The following is a 23,822-nucleotide window of genomic DNA, read 5'->3' as shown; positions in this document are numbered from 1 at the left end:
TAAGTATTTTAAGTAGCCTTGGATTTTGGCTTTCTCCAAGCTCTCAACAAGCTTTCATTAGAAGCCTTTAGTAGGTGAATCTCTTTAGGAAGTTGAAAGCATGCAAAAGCCTATATTATCCCACCTATGGCTCCTGATCTCTCTAAAGAAGCTTCTCCTTTCCACATTCATATCTCTTCTGAACAACATGGATCTTCTATTATCCTCTTTAAGAGGGATCAGCTTTTCATCCACGGAGCGCAACTTGACTCAGTTCAAGATGCTGAAAAACTACAGAGTTGATGTTTGAAAGACAAAATTGTGGTGCTTGGAAGCAACTTTTCATGGAAATAAGGTGTATTTGAACATGTGACAATTGAGATATACAAAACAGAGGTTTTGCTTTCTTTGTGCCTTTCGTGGTGGTAGCAGGTGTGAACTTTCAGGAAGGTATCAAATACTGATACCTGTAAGAACAGACATCTCAGTATTTCCATGATGGTCCAGAGGTAAGGGCTTGACAATCTCACTGCCATGGCCCAGAGTTCAATCCCTGTTTGGGGAATGAAGATCATGCAAGCCACATGGCATAGCCAAAAAATAAAACAAACAAACAAAAAAACACATATATCTGCTTTTAGAGAACTTCTATAGAATTCCATTCCAATCAGCTATACTCCAATACAAAATAAAAAATTTAAAGTTTGGGAAAAGAAAGAATTCAATTCCATTATTTAAAATGGGTTTTATATCAACCAGCCCCAGACCCAGTAACTAGACTAGCTTTTCTACAACTATCTTAAGATAACTTGTCAGTTGCTTTAATTGACAAAAGTTATTTTCAAATCTCATTCTAAAAGAATATTCTAAATGTATGCTTCAAAGTATGCTGTTAAAAATTTGAGTTTTTCTGCTTGCAATTTTTTCTTTACTAGACCATTTGATGACTAAATTTGACCCCCTTGACAGAAAACAGATCCATGGATTTTAAGCATCAGGGAAGGGTTTACTGCACAGGGTTTGGGGGTGGAGTGACTGAGAACTATTCTTCACTTTGACCATGATAGTGACTGCATTTGTCAAGTTTTGGCATTTTACTGAATGTAGATCCTACTTTAAATAAACATGACTTTTTATTTCTTCCTTTTTTATTAATTTATTTATTTTAATTGGAGGCTAATTACTTTACACGCTGTGGATTATGCATGAGCCTTTCCTCACCAAGACTGATCTGACCACTGTCTGTGCTGCATCCAGTCTCCTGTGGCATGGCATCGTATGCCATCAACCACTCGCTAGTCAGTTAATTATACAGGATCTATCCTACCACGGTGGGGAGCAGCAGTTGTCTTCACTAGAATAAAATTTCATTCAGGGTATTTCCCAGTTCAGCATTTTCATCCATCCGAATTACGTGTTTTATTTACCATGATATTATCCCATGATGTCTCATAAACAAAGAGAAGGGACTGATAGACACACACTACTATATATAAAATGGATAACTAATAAGGACCTACTCTACAGCACAGGGACTTCTATTCAGTGCTCTGCAATGGCCGACATGGGAAAGGAACCGAGAAAAGAGTGAATAGATGCGTATGTGTAGCTGACTCACTTTGCTACACACCTGCAACCACCACCACATTGTGAATTAACTGCACGTCAATAAGAATTTTAAAAATAAAAATTCTTAAGAAGTAATATTTATTTGTGTGTATTGCCTTCTAGCTCGATCACCCATCATTTATCAACATAGTCTCTGTACCTAACTCCAAATTCCAAAAAGGAGAGTGTAATTAGCTTATGTCTATACCTAGGTCATTCTCCTCTGGCTGAGTTCTCTCAAAAGGAGGTGTGGACTGGGGGGAAAATAAAATCTGTCATATGTATTGTAAAACTATCTCTTTGTCTAGTCTGTGACATCAAGTATTATCCACAAATAAATGTCCTTTCCTTTGAAGTTCTAGGCTAGATTGCATCAATCCCTTCTGCAAATCTTAATATTAAGGTTCTGCTACTCCATCTCTTGCCTTTTCCTTATACACCTACTGTCGTGGTTACTGCCCTCTGATACTCTCTCAGGCCTATGTTTGTCTTCCCTAAAGAGTTCTACTTGCTGTAACGCTGTATCTCATTAGCTTTCTCAGGAATGCATATATGCCACACCCACCCATTCCATCTCTCCATCCAAAGCCAAACTGGGAACAGGGGGAGAAGTTGCTCCCACAAGCAGCTAAGGTAACTCTCAACTGTCAAGGAGCAACCCCAGTTAGAAACATTCCTCACACTAAGCACAAGTGGAAAATAAATATTATATAGCAGATTTTGGCCAAAGCAAACCCTTGATCTTATTCCTTTGACCAAGCCAATCTGAAAATTCTTTTATAAAGGAAATTTGAATTTTAAGCCCTTGGGGAGCCACATGACAATTATCATATCTGTGTAAAGGTTTAAAAATTGAGTCAGTAAATATGTGGAGGAGGGGTTTCCAAGCCCTATAGAAGAAAGAGAAGAAGGACATAGGGCCTCCAGTCTTCCTTCAGAGAACAGTTCTCAGGACACAAAAGGCTGGAGGGAAGGGAAAGAAACTAATGTGGAAAGCGCTAAGCCTTCCAAGAATTGGTGTTACTTGACCAAGCTAAGATCACCTCAGCGACAGAAGGCAGATGCTCCACTACTCTTTTGTTCCTCAGGAGGTATATGACATGGTGTTATGAGCATTAAGCAAGTTATTAAGGTATATTGCCTAGCATTATGCATAATATAATGAAGATGTGTTTAGAATCATGCCCGGCATGTGGTAAATGGCTCAAAAAACATGTTCCTCAGTCTCTTTGGGCTTCCTCCCCAATCCCTTATTAAAAGTTCAGTTCCAGAGTTCTCAACAAACAGGGTTCATTAGCATGCTCTGAATGTGGGCCTCCTGGGATCTTTTCTTTCCTCAACTGATTGTTCTGAGGCCTCCCCTGAATAGAACATTTAAAATATGCTTCTATCTAGCGTAAAGTCAGAGACAGCACATATTCAGATTCAGAAGGGTCAGAACAGAGGAAATCAGACTTTGAAGGGAGGGTGCTTTCTACTATCACTACGATAAATGTGTTTAACTGAAATAAATCACATTTCAAAGGATTACTTACTGGCCAGGGTACATTTTAAATTAATGCAGAAATAAAAAGTAGCGAATGACAGCTAAACTGATATACAGAGGAGAAGTAGCATTTTTCCTAGGAAATTTTCATAGGCTTGTGAATTTTTCTGAATAATTAGGTCAATAAGTAATAGTGGGAAACAAAACAAGTCCAATTTTATGCTACCTTTCCTCTACATCTGACTTCTAAACTGTGATTCAGTGCACAGACACATACGGATAAAATCCTACAGGACCACCCTGAAAGTCAAGTGTGAGTATATTCTCAGCTTATACTTATATCAGTGTTAACTCGTTCATGACTACAGAGCATGAGATCGTATTACTGTGATTTTTTTTAATTAAAAAGCAACTTATGCTTGCTTTGTAGCATTCATATAATGTAGACAAGTATAAAGCAAAAAGATAGCTCCCCTTATGTCCCCCACTTCTTCATCTAGCTTCATAAAAATAATATAGCAATTTTTCCAGATCTATATGACCATGTACATAAAAATATAATTTTAGAGCATAAGAGATACATATTTTTAGCCCAAATGGAATAATACAATACACAATTGTTCAGCAGCTTTCTTTATTCATATAGCAATATATCAAATATACCCTTCCAAGTGAGTTCACATAAATCTTTGCCATTTATTTTATTTATTGTTGCATTTTATAGTTTGGAGGCACCAAAATTACTTAGTCATTTTCCTATTGATGGAAATTTTCATTGTTTCCAAGTTTTTATGTTTACAGACAAGGTTGTAATAAATAGCTTTGTAAAATTACTGAAGCAGAATTACTATAGAATTTGTGTGGAACATGAATATAAAAGTTTGAATGATAACACACAGTTGCTCATCAAAGACCAAAAATTAATGACCAGGAAGTTCAAGAGCCTGGACGTTCAGGCACTGGATGAGGTGGCCGTGTTCCATACATCCTTGTGATTAGGATATTCTTAGGGACAATGGCAGAGATGGTTCCCTGGTGATCCAGAGAGGCCAGGGGTATAGGGAGTGGGGTTAGAATTTCTCTATTTCAGGGACCTTAAAAGATCAGAACAGCATGAAGATGTCTAAAGGATTCTAGAAATTTGAGGCTTCTTTCTTGGGACAAATGCTGAGCTTTTGTAAAAGTATAATATGACCAAATAATCTGGTAGTCCCTTTTCTGGTTCTGTGTTAGAGCCGTTCCTGTATCCCAAGCGAAGTGACTCAGCCCATCTAGGAGGCTTAGAGGGCGTAGGATGGAGGAGTCTGGGTGCAAAGGAACACCAGTCCCTTAGAGTCAGTGGTCAGAGGAGCCTGGCGAGTTACAGTCCATGGGGTCACAAGAGCCGGACGTGACTTAGTGACTAAACCACCACCACTAGGTGTTGATGGTAAGAAGTTTAAGTAGTTCCTGAAAGCCCCTCCTTAACTTATTTGGTGTCTGAGGTTTGCCTTTCCATCACTGACAGCTCAGTATTATTAAAACTAAGCAGGAGAGAGAGTCCAACGAACTTTACACACATTTCTTGTTGTTGTTTAGCTGCTAAGTCACGCCTGACTCTGTGACCCCATGGACTATAGACCCCCAGGCTCCTTGTCCATGGGATCTCCCAGACAAGAATACTGGGGTGGGTTGCCATTTTCCACTCCAGGGATCGTCCCAACCCGGGGATCGAAACAGAGTGCCTGTGTCTCCTGCATTGGCAAGTGGCTTCTTACCACTGTGCCACCTGGGAAGTCCTTATATACACTTTAGAATTATTACATTCCCCTCACGCACAACAACAAATAAGAGAAATATAGATTTTTATTATCTGGTGGTAGAAAAGCACCAAGTGTGAACAAGGGGAATCTCAAAATACAACCTTGCTGATAGAGGTTGGGCTCTCAGCTCTTAGAGCAGAGACCAGATGACACACGTGACTCCTTGACTTTCATCAGTGGGAGAGACACAGGAAACAGTAAAGTCAGTTTGTAGGCACAAGAGACTTTACCCTAGACTGACTCTTAAACGGTCCTATTTGTTGTTAGACTTTAAAAAGCTGGAAAAATGTACAGTTTATATAGCAAATGGCCAAAGATAAAAGGCTAAATGAAGAGCAAAATAAGGAGTAGAGAAAAAAGGCACTATCTTTTTTTCATTTATTTAACAATTATGTATTTACTATGCTGTGTGCTTTTGCCAGTGTTGTTGGGGGGTAAAAGAATACCAAAAAAGAAGAATATGATTTATAAAAGAGCCTACTTTAATACCAACACCACAATCATTCAATAAGTTTTGGTTCTCCTGCTCTTCCTCTGCTCTTAAGGAACTTACAATCTGTTTTTGTAAAGGTGACATATACCCATAAAACAGAGAATGGATAATGCCCAAATAGAATGCATCATTTGTTAATTCTTATCTTAGAATCAGACAGCTATCTGTATTTATCCTGTGCCACAGACATTCAGATATCCATTTTGATATAAAATTTCCACATAGAATGTGGCCCCCATGGAAAGTTGCATGGCTATTTCTAACAAAACTAAAAATAGAATTATAATATGATCCAGCAAAATATGCTTCTGGATACACATCCAAAAGAAATGAAAGTAGAATCTTGAAGATATATTTGGACACCCATGATTATAGCAGCTTTATTCACAATAATCAAGAAGTGGAAGCAACCCAAACATCCATCAGCAGATGAATGGGTAGATAAAATGTGATATATACATACAATGGAATATTATTCAATCTTTAAAAGGAAGGAAATCCTGTCACATGGATTATTAACCTTGAGATCATTACACTAAGTGAAATAAGCCAGTCACAAAAATACATACATACATACATAGTGTATGATTCCACTTATATGAGATGTCTAAAGTAGTCAAAATCATAAAAATAGAAAGTAGAATGGTGGCTGCCAGGAACAGCAGTTGAGTGGGAGAGTTGTTCAACAGGCATAACATTTCAGCTTTACAAGATGAAAAAGTTCTGGAGATCTGTTGCACAACAATGTGGATATGCTTAGCATCGAACTCCACACTTTGGCTGATTCGTGTTGATGTTTGGCAGAAACCAACAAAATTCTGTAAAGCAATTATCCTTCAATTTAAAAATAAATGTATTTTTAAAAAAGAAAAAAAATGGTTAAGATGGTAAATTTTATCTTGTGTTTTTGACCACAATTTTTTAAAATTCCATAAAACATCTCACAAATGCTAATCACACTTTGCACAGATTATCTTACTCAGATAACATACTTAGCAACTGGACTTAACTCGCTGATTTTCCTCCCCATTTGCACAGGAGACCTGCTGGAAGCGAAGGGAGAGGCCGGCTCTCACAGAGGCCTGTGACTTCTATAGCATTATGGCTACAGAAACAGAGAGACACTACTTGCTTGAGCCATATATTGCCAGGGTCAATGCAAGGACTATAATCTTCCTTTTGAATGTGAGTGGCTAAATCCTCAGAAAATTAACTTAGGTCAGTGGTCTATCCTGGGGAAAGCAGCAGCAGCCCACGGCAGTCTCCTTGCCTGGGAAATCCCCTGGACAGAGGCAGGCAGGCTGCAGTCCACGGGGCTGCAGAGTCGGACACGACTTAGCTACTAAGCAACAGTGGTCTATAAACAGTTTTCTCAATTGACTTCTAGCAGAAAACATGAAGTTATAAAACTGCCACTTTGTATAAAGTAATATTTTTAAGATAGTAATTAATGTGTTCTATTCAGTCATTAATCATTTTCTATTTTTTAAGCTTGTTTTTGGTTTGGCTGAGTTGGGTCTTCATTGCAGTGCATGGGCTTCCTCTAGTTCCAGCAGGCAGAGGCTACTCTGTAGTTGCGGTGTCAGGCTGCTCGTGGTAACGGCTTCTCTTGTTGCAGAGCACAGGCCCCAGGGCGCGCGGGCTCAGTGGTTGCAGACTGCAGCCCTACGGCACGTGGGACCCTCCTGGACCAGGGATCAAACCCGTGTCCCTCACACTGGTAGGTGAGTGCTTAACCCCTGGACCACCAGAGAAGGCCCAACCATGATCTAGTTCATGTGCACATTGCACCTCTCCAAACACTGAATGTAGGTTCCTTAAGAGCAGAGGAAAGGCAAGAAAACCAACACTTGTTTCAAAAGTAAATATCTTAAAAAATAAAAAAAATTTTTAAAAAGTAAATATCTTAAAACATCAAACAAAAGAAAAAAATCTATCAAGGAGCTTGGACATTTAACGATAACGATGTTTTTAATCACAAGGTAGAAATATGCTGATATAATTTTAGCATATTAAGTTTAGTTAGAGGGGAGAATATCTAAAAGAAATATGCTAAAGTCAATGATATGGAGATGAAAATTAAAGAAGAATTCAGGCCTACAAACATCCACCTGAGGGGTAGCATGAGACAGGTGTAAGTACCATTTCACTCATGTAGAAACTAAAGCAGGCTAACCACCTGTATGTGTGTTTGGAAGAAAGAAGTGCCAAAGTAAGAGATACCTCATTAGTGTCTGAAGAAAGGAGGAAAAATTAGGGGAAACCACTAGTTAAAGGCAAAAATTTTAAAGATACTAGAAGAAAAAAATCAAATTTCTCAATAAGGCTCACAACTTTTGATTCCAGTTATATTTTTCTAGCCAGAGTAAAATTACATGCTTATCAATAAACATGGACATGTAAGAAAATGATAGCAGGTATCTGATTGGAAAGATACTATCTGTTCCTCTGCTGAAACCCTCTAAGACAGGATAACCGGGACCTGAGGGAAAGCTGACAGCAGCAGCAGCAATTGTGAGACTGGTGACATTAGTTTCAATGGTCACAAATTTACAACATCTTTGGTTACCACAGTCATAAAGGCATTGCTGATTCTATTCTAAAGACTTCTCAACTGTAGCTAACAAGTTAGAATTCTTCTCACACTGAGACCAAGAGAGTTACGGAAATGAAATTTCACTGCCAACTTAGCAGAAATAAAGAAAGATCAAAAGTAAAGTTAACATTGAAAATGAAAATAAAAATAGGAAATACAGAAAATGATAACTTAGGCATTGGTTTAGAACGTAGGCTAGGGAAGTACATGAAAAGTTGAAAAGGACCATGGAGAAAATCCTCATACATGTAAATTTAAGAAAATAATCCTTGGGACTTCCTTGGCAGTCCAGTGGTTAAGATTCTGCTCTTCTACTGCAGGGGGCAAGGGTTCCATCCCTCATTAGGGGACTAAAATTAATTAATTAATCAGTTAATAAATTAATTAAAATTAAAAGCTTATCCCCAGCTTTCATTCAAGAGACCAAGAATGAAATGAAAGACAACCAACCAGAATGGTAGATAATATTTGGAAACCACGCATCTGATAAAGGGTTACTAAATCGTAAGGAACTCACACAACTCAATAACAAAGTAAAACAAACAGGAAAAAACAATAAATTGATTTTTTTTTAAAAAGAAATTCTTGTGAAGAGCCAACTTCTGTCCAATAGAAAAACTCATTTAAGTCAAAATGACAGAAAAAAAGGCATTTGAACCAACTCAACAAGTAAAGCTTAGGCTCTCCCAAAGGTTTCTGAGCTCCTCTTCCATCCTCATCGCTGATTTCTTTCCTTTGTAGGCAGCAAAGGGTAGCAATGAGAAACCAAACCTATATAACAGAATTCATTCTGCTGGGACTAACAGACATCCCAGAGCTTCAGTCTGTAATCTTCATACTTCTCTTCCTCACCTATGTATTCAGCATTATTGGAAACCTGACCATCATCACCCTCACACTACTGGACTCCCACCTCCACACGCCCATGTATTTCTTCCTCTGGAACTTCTCCTTCTTAGAAATTGCCTTTACAACCACTTTCACTCCTAGGCTACTGTTCAGCATATCAACTGGAAACAAGAGCATCAACTTTGCTGGCTGCTTCACTCAGTATTTCTTTGCCATATTCCTGGGGGCCACAGAGTTTTACCTTCTGGCTGCCATATCCTATGACCGCTATGTGGCCATATGCAAACCCTTACATTACATGACCATCATGAACAGCAAAGTCTGCATCCAGCTAGTCCTCTGCTCTTGGCTGGCTGGATTTCTCATCATTTTATCCCCAATCATCCTGACCAGTCAACTGGACTTCTGTGCTTCCAATATGCTGAATCATTATTATTGTGACTATGGACCCCTCATAGAAATATCTTGCTCAGACACAAGACTCCTGGAGCTGGTTGACTTCATCTTAGCAGCTGTGACATTGGTGGTCACCCTGGTGCTGGTGATTCTCTCCTACACAAACATCATCCAGACCATTCTAAGGATCCCCTCTGCTCAGCAAAGGAAGAAAGCCTTCTCCACATGCTCCTCTCACATGATTGTCATCACCCTGTCTTATGGCAGCTGCATCTTCATGTACATAAAACCCTCAGCGAAAGAAGGAGTTGCCTTCAATAAGGGAGTCGCTGTGCTCAATACCTCAATTGCCCCTTTATTGAACCCATTCATTTATACTCTAAGGAATGAACAAGTAAAACAAGCCTTCAAAAATGTGGCCAGAAAGATTGTGAGTCTTCAATGAATGTGGAGACCTCAAACTTCAAACAGAATCTGAATAATATTTATGAAGTTCTTCTCAAGGATAACTTCTTCAACCCTCTTCTTTTTAAAGCAATATCTCAGGGGACTTCCCTGGTGGTCCCATGGCTAAGACTCCACACCCCCAATGCGGGGAGCTTGGGTTCAATTTCCGGTCAGGGAACTACTTCTCACGTGCCACAACTGAGACTCGAACTAGAACTAGACCCTGAGGTTTCTGATTCTGTTATAATAACATACCAGAATCACATCATGCAGGGGTACCCATCTGAACTACCACATCTCAATAAAGTATTTTCGTTGCTGTTGTTCAGTCGCTCAGTCATGTCCAACTCTTTGTGACCCCATCGACTGCAGCATGCCAGGCTCCTCTGTCCTCCACTATCTCCCGAAGTCTGCTCAAATTCAGGTCCACTGATTCAGTGATGCTATCTAAACTATCTCATCCTCTACCGCTGCCTTCTCCTTTTGTTTTTCAATCAGGGTCTTTTCCAATGAGTCAGCTCTTCCCATCAGGTGGCCAAAGTATTGGAACTTCAACTTCAGTTCTTCCAATAAATATTGGGGTTGATTTCCTTTAAGATTGACTTGTTTGACTTCCTTGCAGTTCAAGGGATTCTCAAGAGCCTTCTCCAGCACCACAGTTTGAAAGCATCAGTTCTTCAGCGCTCAGGCTGCTTCATGGTGCAACTCACACATTCTTACATGACCACTGGAAAAACCACAGCTTTGAGTACATGAACCTTTGTCAACAAAGTAAAGTCTCTGCTTTTTAATACACTGTCTAGGTTGGTGATACCTTTCCTTCCAAGGAGCAAGTGTCTTTTAATTTCATGGCTGCAGTTACCATCCACAGTGATTTTGGAGCCCAAGTTTGGAGCTATCACTGTTTCCACTTTTTCCCCATCTATTTGCCATGAAGTGATGGGACCAGGTGCCATGATCTTAGTTTCTCGAATGTTGAGTTTTAAGCCAGCTTTTTCACCCTCCTCTTTCCACATTCATCAAGAAGTTCTTTAGTTCCTCTTCACTTTCTGCCATTAGAGTAGTATCATCTGCATATCTGAATTTGTTGATACTTCTCCCAGCAATCTAGATTCTAGTTTGTGATTTACTGATCTGGCATTTCACATGATGTCTTGTGGCTCAGCTGATAAAGAATCTGCCTGCAATGTGGGAGACCTGGGTTCGATCCCTGTGTTGGGAAAATCCCTTGGAGAAGGGAAAGGCTACCCACTCCAGTAACTGGCCTGGAGAATTCCATGGACTGTATAATCCATGGGGTCAGAAAGAGTCGGACATGACTGAGCGACTTTCACTTTCACTCTGCATATAAGTTAAACAAAGTGAAGAGTCATGTCCGACTCTTTGGGACCTGGTGGACTGCATCCTGCCAGGCTCCTCTGTCCATGGAATTCTCCAGGCAAGAATACTAGAGTGGGTAGCTGTTCCCTTCTCCAGGGATCAAGCCCAGGTCTCCCACATTGCAGGCAGATTCTCCACCATCTGAGCCACCAGGGAATTGCAAGATAATAGGCAGGGTGGCACTGTACAGACTTGTCATGCTTACACATCTCACAATGTTGAGCCAGTCAGTTTCTCCAATGAACACCCAGGATTGATTTCCTTTAGGATGAACTGGTTGGATCTCCTCACAGTCCAAGGGACTCTCAAGAGTCTTCTCCAACACCACAGTTCAAAAGCATCAATTCTTCAGCTTTCAGCTTTCCTCACAGTCCAACCCTCACATCCATACATGACCACTGGAAAAACCATAGCCTTGACTAGATGGACATTTGTTGACAAAGTAATGTCTCTGCTTTTTAATATGCTGTCTATGTTGGTCATAACTTTCCTTCCAAGGAGTAAGCGTCTTTTAATTTCATGGCTACAATCACCATCTGCAGTGATTTTGGAGCCAAGAAAAATAAAGTCAGCCACTATTTCCACTGTTTCCCCATCTATTTGCCATGAAGTGATGGGACCCGATGCCATGATCTTAGTTTTCTGAATGTTGAGCTTTTAGCCAACTTTTTCACTCTCCTCTTTACTTCCATCGAGAAGCTCTTTAGTCCTTCTTCATTTTCTGCCATAAGGGTGGTGTCATCTGCATATAGGAAGTAATTGATATTTCTCCCAGCAATCTTGATTCCAACTTGTGCTTCATCCAGCCCAGCATTTCTCATGATGTACTCTGCATATAAGTTAAATAAGCAGGGTGACAATATACAGCCTTGATGTACTCCTTTTCCTATTTGGAACCAGTCTGTTGTTCCATGTCCAGTTCTAACTGTTGCTTCCTGACCTGCATACAGGTTTCTCAAGAGGCTGGTCAGGTGGTCTGGTATTCCCATATCTTTCAGAATTTTCCACAGTTTATTGAGATCCACACAGTCAAAGGCTTTGGCATAGTCAATAAAGCAGAAATAGATGTTTTTCTGGAACTCTCTTGCTTTTTTGATGATCCATCAGATGTTGGCAATTTGATCTCTGGTTCCTCTGCCTCTTCTAAATCCAACTTAAACATCTGGAAGTTCATGGTTCACATATTGCTGAAGCCTGGCTTGAGTGCAACTGTGCAGTAGTTTGAGCATTCTTTGGCTTTGCCTTTCTTTGGGGTTGGAATGAAAACTGACCTTTTCCAATCCTGTGGCCACTGCTGAGTTTTCCAAATTTGCTGGCATACTGATTACAGCACCTTCACAGCATCATCTTTCAGGATTTGAAATAGCTCAACTAGAATTCCATCACCTCTACTAGCTTTGTTCGTAGTGATGCTTTCTAAGGCCCACTTGACTTCTCATTCCAGGATGTCTGGCTCTAGGTGAGTGATCACACCATCGTGATTATCTGGGTCGTGAAGATCTTTTTTGTACAGTTTTTCTGTGTATTCTTGCCACCTCTTCTTAATATTTTCTGCTTCTGTTAGGTCCATACCATTTCTGTCCTTTATTGAGCCCATCTTTGCATGAAATGTTCCCTTGATATCTCTAACTTTCTTGAAGAGATCTCTAGTCTTTCCCATTCTATTGCTTTCCTATATTTATTTGCACTGATCACCAAGGAAGGCTTTCTTATCTCTCCTTGCTATTCTTTAGAACTCTGCAACATATTCATCAGTTGTCAAAAATATTCTCAACACTTGTTACCAAATATTGATACATTGCTAACAAATGACAGGTGCACATATTCTTTTAGGAGGAGTTTTTACCTAAATGTCCCTTTTTCTGGGGATTTTTCACAAATTGTCCTGCTTACAACTGTGGCCAAAACAATCACACCCAAAGCTCATTAGCAAATTATGAGCACAGATCCCCCTGAACACCATTTGCTGTTTCCCATAATTGATCCTCTGGGTCCATAATAATAGAGTCTATAAAGCAAATGTCCCACTTTGATTGAGTGGGACCTGTTCAGAAGCCTCTTGCATAACCCAGAACTTCAGAAGCTTAGGTTCCGGGGGAAGCCGTGCGCCATGGCACACGGGGAAGCTTCCGGCCCATCACAGACTCTCTCTGACTTCTGATACATGGTTTGGACGTGGACTACGCCACAGAAATTTGTCCTTGGATAGCTATGTTTCAGACTCGTTACAGCTGAAGGGGCAGATATGTTGGAGAAGGCCAGGTAGAAGGGAAAATGAGTCAAGAAAAGAAATTTTTATGGGAACTTAATCCTGTGATTATTTCTACAGTGTTGCCTCACATTTGGCTGCAAGTCTGAACACTTCATGAAACAGAGGACATCTAGGTCTGTACACTTCCTGCTTTCTTTTTGAAGGATCATCACCTGAAGTGCTTGTGTTGTCCCTGGACTAACGAGTTCCTGAGGCCACTTCTCAGATAACAAGTCACTGTACTGAGAAAGAGGGAAATGCAGGTCACAACTTCCTTTTCCAGGCCCCAGAAATGACCCAAGGCCAAGGCTTCCGAATCACTGGGCAAATTCTCTACTGCCCCTGGGAATTCCTTTGGGCTCATTCTGAGAAAATAACAGGCTCAGAAATCTTTCTTTAATGAGTCTAAAGGATAGTTGTGTGTGTGTGTTAGTTGCTCAGTCGTGTCCAATTCTTTGTGACCTCATGGACTGTAGTCCGCCAGGCTCCTCTGTCCGAGGAATTCTCCAGACAAGAATATTGGAGGAGTTAGCCGTTGCCTTCTCCAGGGAATCTTCCCAACCCAGAGATTGAACCCAGGTCTCCTGTATTGCAGGTGGATTTTTTACCGTCTGAGCCACCAGGGAAGCCAAAAGTAAATTTCTCCTCCCCCAAAGAAAATAGACCTATTTGCAAACACAGACTGCCCGGGGCGGGGTGGGGGGGGGAGGGTGGTGGTGGAAGCAAGGAAATGGGGGAAATAGATAGGCAGCAAGTCTCTTTGGCAATAATTCTCCAAACTTTTTAAATCATACGTCCAATCTGTAAGTATTTTGAAGTGAAGTTGAGGATATAGTCCCAATATATGTGTATATTAATTTATTTTAAAACTATTTATATGTACTTCTATATAAGCATTATAGATTATGCTTTATAGCAATTAAAAAACAGGAAATTTCAAAAAAATAAAAATAAAAAATAGGACATTTTTAAAGAGCTAAAAATAAATAAAATACTTCATCAACTTCAAAAAACACATTTTAACATCTCTGAAACTGGGAAATGTCTTATGATCAATGATAATTTAGCATAGTGTCATAGTCTAGTCGGTACTATCTTTTCTTCCTTAAAGCCACATAAAGCAATGCTGTATGGAACATTTGACTGTGTCTTAGATTTCACGAAATAAGGTATAACTAGAAGACTGACATATCTCCTTCACAGACCCAGTAAATCCTCTGGCCCACCCCCTGATGTGAATGTTCCCCACATTTAGAGACCAGTGACAGGGATCATGGAGTTCCTGAGTCATTGATCTCAAACTAAAAGGGGTGAGAGAAAATAATTCAACAGAGCTTCATAGATTTCTTCAGGGGAAAATCTCTTTTCTACACAACAAAATAACAAACCTGAGGGCATCATAGATCTAATCCTGGCAAGGAAGCATTGAAGTGGCTTCCACATCGTTTTTAGATTCTCCTCACAGCCCTAGGCGAATAGTTAATTTCTGTGGAGTTTACTTTCTTTATCAAAAAATGAGCCCAACTAGCCTCATAGTATTTTATTTCTTGTCAGTTCCATCCCAGCAATCTATAGAGATACCTATCACATGTCAAACACCAAAGATCAGTGTGAGAAAGGGATCTGAGTACCTGAACAGACATTTTTCCAAAGAATATATACAAATGGCCAACAAGTACATGAAAAGATGCCAACAACCCTAAACCTTAAGGAAATGTAAATCAAAACTTCAATGAGAGATCATCTTATATTTGTCAGGATGTCCATTATCAAAAAGACAAGAGGGAACAAGTGTTGGCAAGAATGTGGAGAAAATAGAGCCCTTGTACATTGCTAGTGGCAATGTAAACTGGTACAGCCACTATGAAAAACAGTAAAGAGGTTCCTCAATAAACTAAAAATAGAGCTAGCATATGACCCAGCAATCCCACTTAAGGGCATACAGCCAAAAGAAACAAAATCACTACCTCTAAGAGATACCTGCACTCCCATGCTCATAGCAGGATTATTAACAGTAGCCAAAGCACCTGAGCATCCATCAACAGATGAGCAGATAAAAAAAATGTGGTCCATATATAATTTATTTTATGAATATTAAATTCTCAGAAAAGAAGGATATTCTGCCATTTGCAGTAACATGGATGAATTTGGAGGATATTATGCTAGATGAAATAAGCCAGACAAAGACAAATACTATATGGACTACTTACACAAATACTTCTAAGGAACCTAAATAAAAAGTCCAGCTCACAGAAACAGATTGTTGATTGCCAGTGGAAGGTAGAAGTGCTAGGCATAAGTTGATAAGAGATTTAATTGTAAGATGAATATGGTCTGAGTAGTTAATGTATAACACAGTGACTATAGTTGATAATACTGTAGTATATAATTGAAATTTTAAGAGAATAGAGCTTACACGTCCTCACAAAAGAAAAAAAAGTATTAATATGTGAAATAGAGGGTATGTTAATAATTTGGATGGGGGAATCCTTTCACAAAACATACGTGTATCAAATCATTACCTTATACACTTTAGAAAGTGAAACTGAGTCGTGTCTGACTCTTTGTGACCCTATGGATTATACAGTCCATGGAATTCTCCAGGCAGAATACTGGAGCGAGTATCCATTCCCTTCTCCAGGGGATCTTCCCAACCCAGGGATCAAACCCAGGTCTCCCACATTGCAGGCAGATTCTTTACCAGCTGAGCCACAAGGGAAGCCCAAGAATACTGGAGAGGGTAGCCTATCCCTTTTCCAGAGGATCTTCCCGACCCAGGAAGAGAATCGGGGTCTCCTGTGTTGCAGGCTGATTCTTTACCAACTGAGCTATCAGGAAATCCCTTTAAATACCTTACAATTATGTTTGTCAATTGTACCTCAATAAACCTGGGTGAGAGAAGAAAGTGGTCTGATGCAAAATGAACAAGACATTTCCCATCTATAATGTCCAGATGCAATGTCAAGCAATTTTTAATAAAATTTCAATGCAAATGAGAATGGCCTCATATTACAAGACTGCATGCTACATATGTGAGGAAGTAGGAGGGTTTTTGTCAATACAGACCTGAGAAGATGCGAACCGATACTGAGTAAGGGGGAAGGTAAGTGATGAGATACACAGATGAACAAAGAGGTCCCTGAGCTCAGGTGTCTGTGGTCTTGCAAGGAAGACAGGCTCCACCCTTTATAACAGGCCCTATGGAAGGATACCCGGCAGGCGCTCAGTCCCTAAGTCGTGTCTGACTCTTTGCAACCCCATGGACTTCAGCCTGCCAGGCTCCCCAGTCCATGGGACTTTCCAGGCAAGAATACTGGAGTGGGTTGCCATTTCTTCCTCCAGGGGGTCTTCTTGACCCAAGGATCGAACCGACATCTCCTGTGTCTCCTGAACTGGCCGGGGGATTCTTTACCATGAGCCATCCGGGAAGCACCATACCAGGCACAGACTATAAATTATGGGAAACGGAAGGAAGCAGTGAATTCAGCCTAGGGCTTACAAGGAAGGCTTCATATAAGAGGTCTTAAGGGGATTTCCCCAGCGGTCCAGTGGTTAGGACTCTGAGGTTCCACTGTGGTGGACATGGGTTCCATCCTTGATCCAGGAACTAGAATCCCACATACACATTCTGCACAGTGTGGACAAAAATAAATAAAGCTTTTTTAAAAAAAATAAGTCTTAAGCTAGATCTTATAGGATGAATAGGTGTTTGCCAATTCTAAAGAGGCCTGGGAGAACAGCAGAGAATTTTTTTTTTTGCTTATTTGTTTATCTATTTAATATATTAATATAATAATAATTGCTTTTTGAATATCACCATGTGGCAGTCACTGCTAAAATCTTTATAAGCATTATGTCATTTCATTTTCACAAATATCCTGTTACTATTCCCATTTTACAGAAGATTACTTAATGAGTTTCTTGCAAGAACAGGCTATAATGAACTATTTCACCAAAACTTAGCCTCTGTTCACCGATGCCAAATGGAGACATGGAGATAGAGTTTTAGGTGAAGTAGAAAAAGAGTAGCTTTTATTGCTTTGCCAGTAGGCTAGTGCCCTCAAGGCTGTGCGACTCACCCTGGAAAGGGTAGTGAGGAGTAGGGTGTGATCAGCTCATGGACAGTTCTGGGATTGGCCAGCACCAAGTTGAAGTTCTAAGTATCATCAATCTTCTAATTTCAACCAGTCTAGGGTCTATGTGCTTGCTGTCAGCAGTTTTCACCTGGAGGGAGTCTGCTTCCTGTAAAAATAACTTCGGAACGTGTGTCAGGCTTTTATTTATATCTTTCAGGGAACTGTGAGTTTGGAAATTCAGCTATGTGGCAGAATTATGGTCTAAATTGTTACCAGTTTCCCAGACCAATAGCTACTCTTTATTTCTACATCTCACATTTCCCAATCAGTAACTCTTGAGTCAGCATTTCACTTCGGAAGACAAGGACACGGGGACTTGTACACAGTTTCACTCTTATGTCATCGTCATTAAACTGAGAACTGTGTTTCCCAGAATGCCCTCACCTGTATGGTCCCCCTTCGTATAGAGTCAGACAGAAGAACTAGCAAGAGGTCTGAAAATAGGAAGTGATGCAGCATTACTCTGAAAGTTGTTTTGTAGCCAGATGAGGTGATAGACAGAGGAAGCTGTGATCAGTGAATCAGAACACATCTTAGTTCTTCTGATCTTAGCAGAGGATTCTGTATAGACTTTCTCGGATGAAATAAAAGGGAGAAAAGAGGGAGGGAAGAAGGGAGTGAGAGAGGACAGTCACTGGCATCCAATAATTCTTTCAGGATTCTAAAAAAGGTGACATTTTTGACTAGGGAAGGGCCTCTAGAAGCTTCTGCTCTGCTTCCCTCAATCCAGTGGGAGGCATATCTGATGCTTCTATCTGCCCAAGATTGCCCAAGATTGCTAATGTCTGATGCTTCTCTCTGCCCAAGATTGCCAATGTCTGATGTCTCTATCTGCCCAGGCTTGCATGTGTCTGGAAAGGACCTGAAGTCCACAAGGGCCAATCAGACCTTGGTGACTGAGCTCTTCCTCCAGGGCCTGACAGACGCCAAAGAGCTTCAGGTGGCAGTTTTCCTGCTCCTGCTGCTTGCCCAGCTTGTGACTGTCTCTAGAAACCTGGCCATCATCAGCCTGACCTTGCTAGACACCCGCCTGCAGACCCCTATGTACTTCTTCCTCCGGAATCTGTCCTGCTTGGAAATTTGGTTCCAGACTGTCATCGTGCCCAAGATGCTGCTCAACATTGCCACGGGAACTAAGACCATTAGCCTTGCTGGCTGCATCGCCCAGGACTTCTTCCATATCTTCCTGGGAGCCACGGAGTTCTTCCTCCTCACAGCCATGGCCATGACCGGTACATAGCCGTCTGCCGGCCCCTCCGCTACCCCATCCTCATGAGCAGCAGAGTCTGCACGCGGCTCATCCTCACCTGCTGGCTGGTAGGCTTCTCCCTCATCCTCATTCCCCTCGTCTTCACCAGTCAGCTTCCATTCTGTGACACCCACATCAACCACTTCTTCTGTGACTATACACCGCTGATGGAGGTGGTCTGCAATGGGCCACAGGTGCTGGAGATGGTGGATTTTACCCTGGCTTTGGTGGCACTGCTCAGCACGCTGGTGCTAATCTCCATGTCCTATGTCCAGATTATCCGGACAATTATCCGGATCCCCTCTGTCCAGGAGAGGAAGAAGGCTTTCTCCACCTGTTCCTCCCACATCATCGTGGTCGCCATGTGCTACGGCACCTGCTTCTTCATGTATGTAAAGCCTTCTCCAGGCAAAGGGGTTGATCTCAACAAAGGAGTGTCTCTAATCAATACAGTAATTGCCCCTCTCCTGAACCCCTTCATCTACACTCTCAGGAACCAGCAAGTGAAGCAAGTGGTAAAAGACTTGGTCAGAAAAATGACCGGGCTCCAAAATAAATAGCAACACTACAAGGCACCTTCCAGGGTGTGTGAGGAGTCGAGGCTCACTCACTCCCATTACTCTGTCCTCCACAACCCCTCTCAGATTCACTCCACCTCTGTATTTCAACACATAATTCATGTGTCAAAGATGACCAACTGTCAGAGACTGCAAGTGATTAGTGCACACTCTTTGCTCCCTGTAGCCACCTACATTGGTTGTGCCCTCCCACACTGACATTGGGCTTGGCCATGTGGCTTGCTTCACACAAGTGACACTTCATGTTTCCATTGTTAGTTGCTCAGGCATGTCCAACTCTGCGAGCCCATGGATTGTAGCCCACCAGAGTGTTCGTGGAATTCTGCAGGCAAGAATACTGGGCTGGGTAGTCATTCCCTTCTCCAGGGGATCCTCCTGACCCAGAGATTGAACCTGGGTCTCCCTCATTGCAGGCAGGTTCTTTACCATCTGACCCACAAGGAAACTTGCAGAAACTCAAGAAGTCTTAGAAACCTACAGCTATGTGAACAAGCCTGGACTAGCCTAGGCAAAATTTGCCCCCATCACCCTTGCAGAAAAATTCACACACACATACACACACAGACACACATGCTCCCTGCCACCATGAAACAGAGCTGCCCAGCTGACAGTGGTCAAAGATACATGAATGAGCCCATCAAAGACCGACAGAGAACCATCCAGATAAGCCCAGCCCAAATCGCCAACTCACAGAACCACGAATAAAACAAATGTGGTTGCTTTCAGCCACTAAATATCAAAGTGGTTTATTCAACAAAAATTCATCAACAGAAAGTAAGCATATATGGTAAACACATGCAGTGTCCTGATTCAAGATCTACCATTAGGAAGTGAGGGACAGAGTGATTGCCCAAATGAGCTGTAGTTGGGATGGTCAGGTCAGGAAGGAGGAAGAGGTAGAAGAAGGTCGCTTCTCACCTGTGGTCACACCACACACCACACACGGTCACAGACCATGGTTACCGAGAAACAGATTGTCTACAGGACGCATATTGAGGCAGAGTTATTTATTTTTCTTCTGGGGCATTCAGTGTCCTCGTCACAGGTAATCTGGCCCCTGAAGTAAGACTCAGATAGGGAGGCTGGTAGATTTTGAAGGTCTTATCCTATGGAGCCTAACTTTAACACATTCTCTGTGTAAAATGAGGTTTTTTTAATTTCCCAGAAAGCTCAGGAGCCACATGTAGCCTCAACTCCTCCACACTCTCTTCAAGGGCACTTCTGAGATATTGTTTTCCAGGGACTTTGTCACCCAAAATAAAGTTCTCAGATGAAGGGGATGGCCTACGGGAGAGAGACCCAGAGCTTCCATAACTGGGTATGTATTTCTCAGAAGCTGCAGGAAATGGTCAGGCAAGAGGAGGGTGTGCTGATTTACCTACTTCCCAGCCTGAATCAATTTTTTTTAATATTTTTGACTACACTGGATCTTTGTCGATGCACACTGAATTTCTCTAGTTGGATTGCACAGGCTTCTCATTGCAGTGGCCTCTCATTGCAGAGCACGAGTTCTGGGGCGTGCAGGCGTCAGTAGTTGCAGCTTGTGGGCTCTGGGTGTGTGGACTCAGTAGTCACATGCAGGGGCTGAGTTGCCTGGCAACATGCAGGATCCTGCTGGACCAGGGAGTGAACCCCTGCCCCCTGCCTTGGCAGGTGGGTTCTCCACCACTGGACCACCAGGGAAACCTCTGAATCAGTCTTAACTCCATTCCCCAAGCCCAGTAAAGACAGACAATTAAAGAGCCAGGTCCAAAGCAGACAAATGTTGTATGCACCCACCTTCGCAGTTGCATCTTAAAGGCTAACACGCTGCACTGATACCTCTAAATTCATTTCACCTCCCCTCTGAAGTTCTACAATGTGAAGGTAATTCCATTGTGAGGCCCCCACCAGGTCTGTGGGATGATGGGGAGAGGGGCTGAGGACGCAGGACACAGTTTATAACATGTGCATATAGAAGAAACCAGATGCTCAAGGCACAGAACCAGTATTCCAGAGATAATCCGGTTAAATGGCTCTTTCCAGTGGGATTTTCTACCAAATGTTACCTACACACCACACAGGTTAAGAAACCTGAAAGGATTTCAATTCTCAAACAATGGAATCTCTGTCCCGGGAATAATTTAGGCAAATAACTCCCTCTGGCAGGGTTCTGTGTGGTTTTGTTTTGTCTTGTCTTGTTTTGTTTTAGAAAATGTCAGACACTGAAGGAACACACCCAAGGAACTCTGCTTAGAAACAATCCTCAGGAGAAGTCTTCAGGATTCTCAATAAAATTAAAAGATCAACATAAAATCCTTTAAAAAAAAGTGATAACTGGCCATACATCTACTCTTGTCTCAAACCTCAAAAGGGAAAAATAATAACTTGAAGTTTTGTTTTCCTCCCTTCCTAATAACAGGTGCCGGGTCGTCTCTGAAGGTGAGCGTGGAGCTCAGAGCGGCTCTACATTTTCATTCTGTTTTAGTATGGGGGAGATCATCCCACACTAAACATCCCATTTGTTTTCATCCTGGACAACACAACTCATTCTAGGGGTGGGGGAGCAGAGGAAGGGAGAGAGAAAAGGATAAATAAAAGACAGGCAAGGCGGGGAACTTCCCTGGTCGCTCAGTGGCTAAGACTCTGAACTCTCAATTCAGGGAGCACTCCTGATGCAAGAGGCCTGGGTTCAATCCCCGTTCATGCTGATCCCACATGCCACCCAGCGGAGCCTAAATAAATAAATGTTGGTTTTAAGGGGTAGGAGAGAAATGCGAAAGAATGAGAAGGAGTAGGAAAAATAGGAGGGATGGAGGGAGACAAAGAAATTCTAATCTTGAAACTCCTGTTTACAAATACATTTCAAGGTAGTCAAAGCATGAGTTCTCCAAAATTATTTCCCCTTGGAAGTTTCCTTCTGAGTGCAATTTTTTTTTTAACTTTTTGTCAGCACCGAGTAACATTTGGGATCTTAGTTCCTTGACCAGGGATCGAACACACCCCTCCTGCGATGGAAGCTCAGAGTCCTAACTATTGGACCACCAGCAAAGTCCCTACGTGGAAATTTTTTAGGCGCCTTATTGAAGCATAAAATATATTTCTAAAGATGCAAAAAAAAATATTTTTTGAAACTTTTATTTAAAAGGTGAATATCTGGATGTGATCTGGCCAAACAGATTGGATGCTTGGAACAAATCCATTGAGCACAGATATCTATAGATTTTAGTGTTTCTAAAACCCTCCACAGTTTTCTGCTTGTTCTCAGTTGAAATGTCCTTGGTTCGATTAAAATGGTATCAAAATCTTCAAATAGCATGACATGAATAATTGGTTATGGGGATTCACTATTCTATATTTTGTCTGTTTATAAAAATTAAATTTTTTCAATATAGAAACATGAAATGGGTTGTATTTAAGTAGCTAATGTGTTGGGGCTCAATGTGAAGTTTTACATCCCAGTATTTTAAAATGTTATATTTGGACAGAAATCTCTTGGTGGAATAATTTATGAGAACCTATCCTTTGACTGCCTTAAAATCTACTTGGAAACATTAGTTTCAAGATTACTGAATTTCTCTCTTCCTTTCTCTTCAGGTCAAATCAGTTGTTCAGTCATGTTCAACTCTTTGTGACCCCGTGGACTGCAGCACGCCCAGCTTCCCTGTCCTTCACCAACTCCCAGAGTTTGCTCAAACTCATGTCCATTGAGTCCATGATGCCATCCAACCATCTCATCCTCTGTCATCCCCTTCTCCTCCTGCCCTCAATCTTGCCCAGCATCAGGGTCTTTTCCAACAAGTCAGTTCTTCACGTCAGGTGGCCAAAGTATTGGAGCTTCAGCTTCAGCATCAGTCCTTCCAATGAATACTCAGGATTGATTTCCTTTAGGTTTGACTGATTTGCTCTCTTTGTGGTCCAAGGAACTCTCAAGAGTCTTCTCCAACACCACAGTTCAAAAGCATCAATTCTTTGGCACTTCAGCCCCTTCTCTTTCCTCCCCACCTTTCCTCATCCTTCTCCTTCCCTCCCCCTCCCCCCACTCTTTTCCTCCCTCCCTCTCTCATTATGACTATCCCACTTTTTCTCACTATGGACCGGCGTCCTTGATTCTTCATCCATTGTGACATAGCCCTTTATGCCTGCCCCATAAAATCTAAATCTTCTTCCATAACTGACTGTATACAGTTAGCAAACTCAAATACTATATAAGCACCCAGGAAAGAGATTCTAATTATAACAGCTTGACCCTTGTGCTATCAAGTTCCCATCACCAGTGGTTAAGGAGCTACCAAGAAAGGTTCTCTTAGGAGAATGTGGGCTGAGAAGAAATGATCCCACATACTGAATACAAAATAATCTCTCTGTGCCAGCTTCTGACTGACCCCATTTATCTCTTCTTTCACATGTTTACACCACCTTGGCTTCTTTTTCATCTTCTTGTCCTTTGCTTCTTTGAAGAATCCATTTCCAGTATCTCTCCTGTCTTAGTTTACACACCTTTGTCCTTCTGCCACTTCCATTAGCTTGTTTTGTCTTTCCTACTGGGGGTCTAAGAGTTGGAAGACTCTTGGTCAGTTACACATTATCGGT

At 41.5% G+C, this 23,822-nt stretch overlaps 1 protein-coding gene across 1 annotated transcript; it reads left to right on the top strand.

The window, feature by feature from the left end:
- Positions 1-8,721: 8,721 nt before the first annotated feature.
- On the top strand, positions 8,722-9,654 carry LOC136166180 (olfactory receptor 6C4-like). The gene has a single exon (XM_065932214.1). It carries the CDS (start codon positions 8,722-8,724, stop codon positions 9,652-9,654), a length of 933 nt encoding a protein of 310 aa, XP_065788286.1.
- The last annotated feature ends 14,168 nt before the right edge of the window (positions 9,655-23,822 follow it).

The sequence above is a fragment of the Muntiacus reevesi genome, chromosome 4 (genome assembly GCF_963930625.1).
Source record: "Muntiacus reevesi chromosome 4, mMunRee1.1, whole genome shotgun sequence".
NCBI classification, from domain to species: Eukaryota; Metazoa; Chordata; class Mammalia; order Artiodactyla; family Cervidae; genus Muntiacus; species Muntiacus reevesi.
The sequence above is the reverse complement of the archived record's forward strand: the minus strand, read 5'-3'. Positions and strand labels throughout refer to the sequence as shown.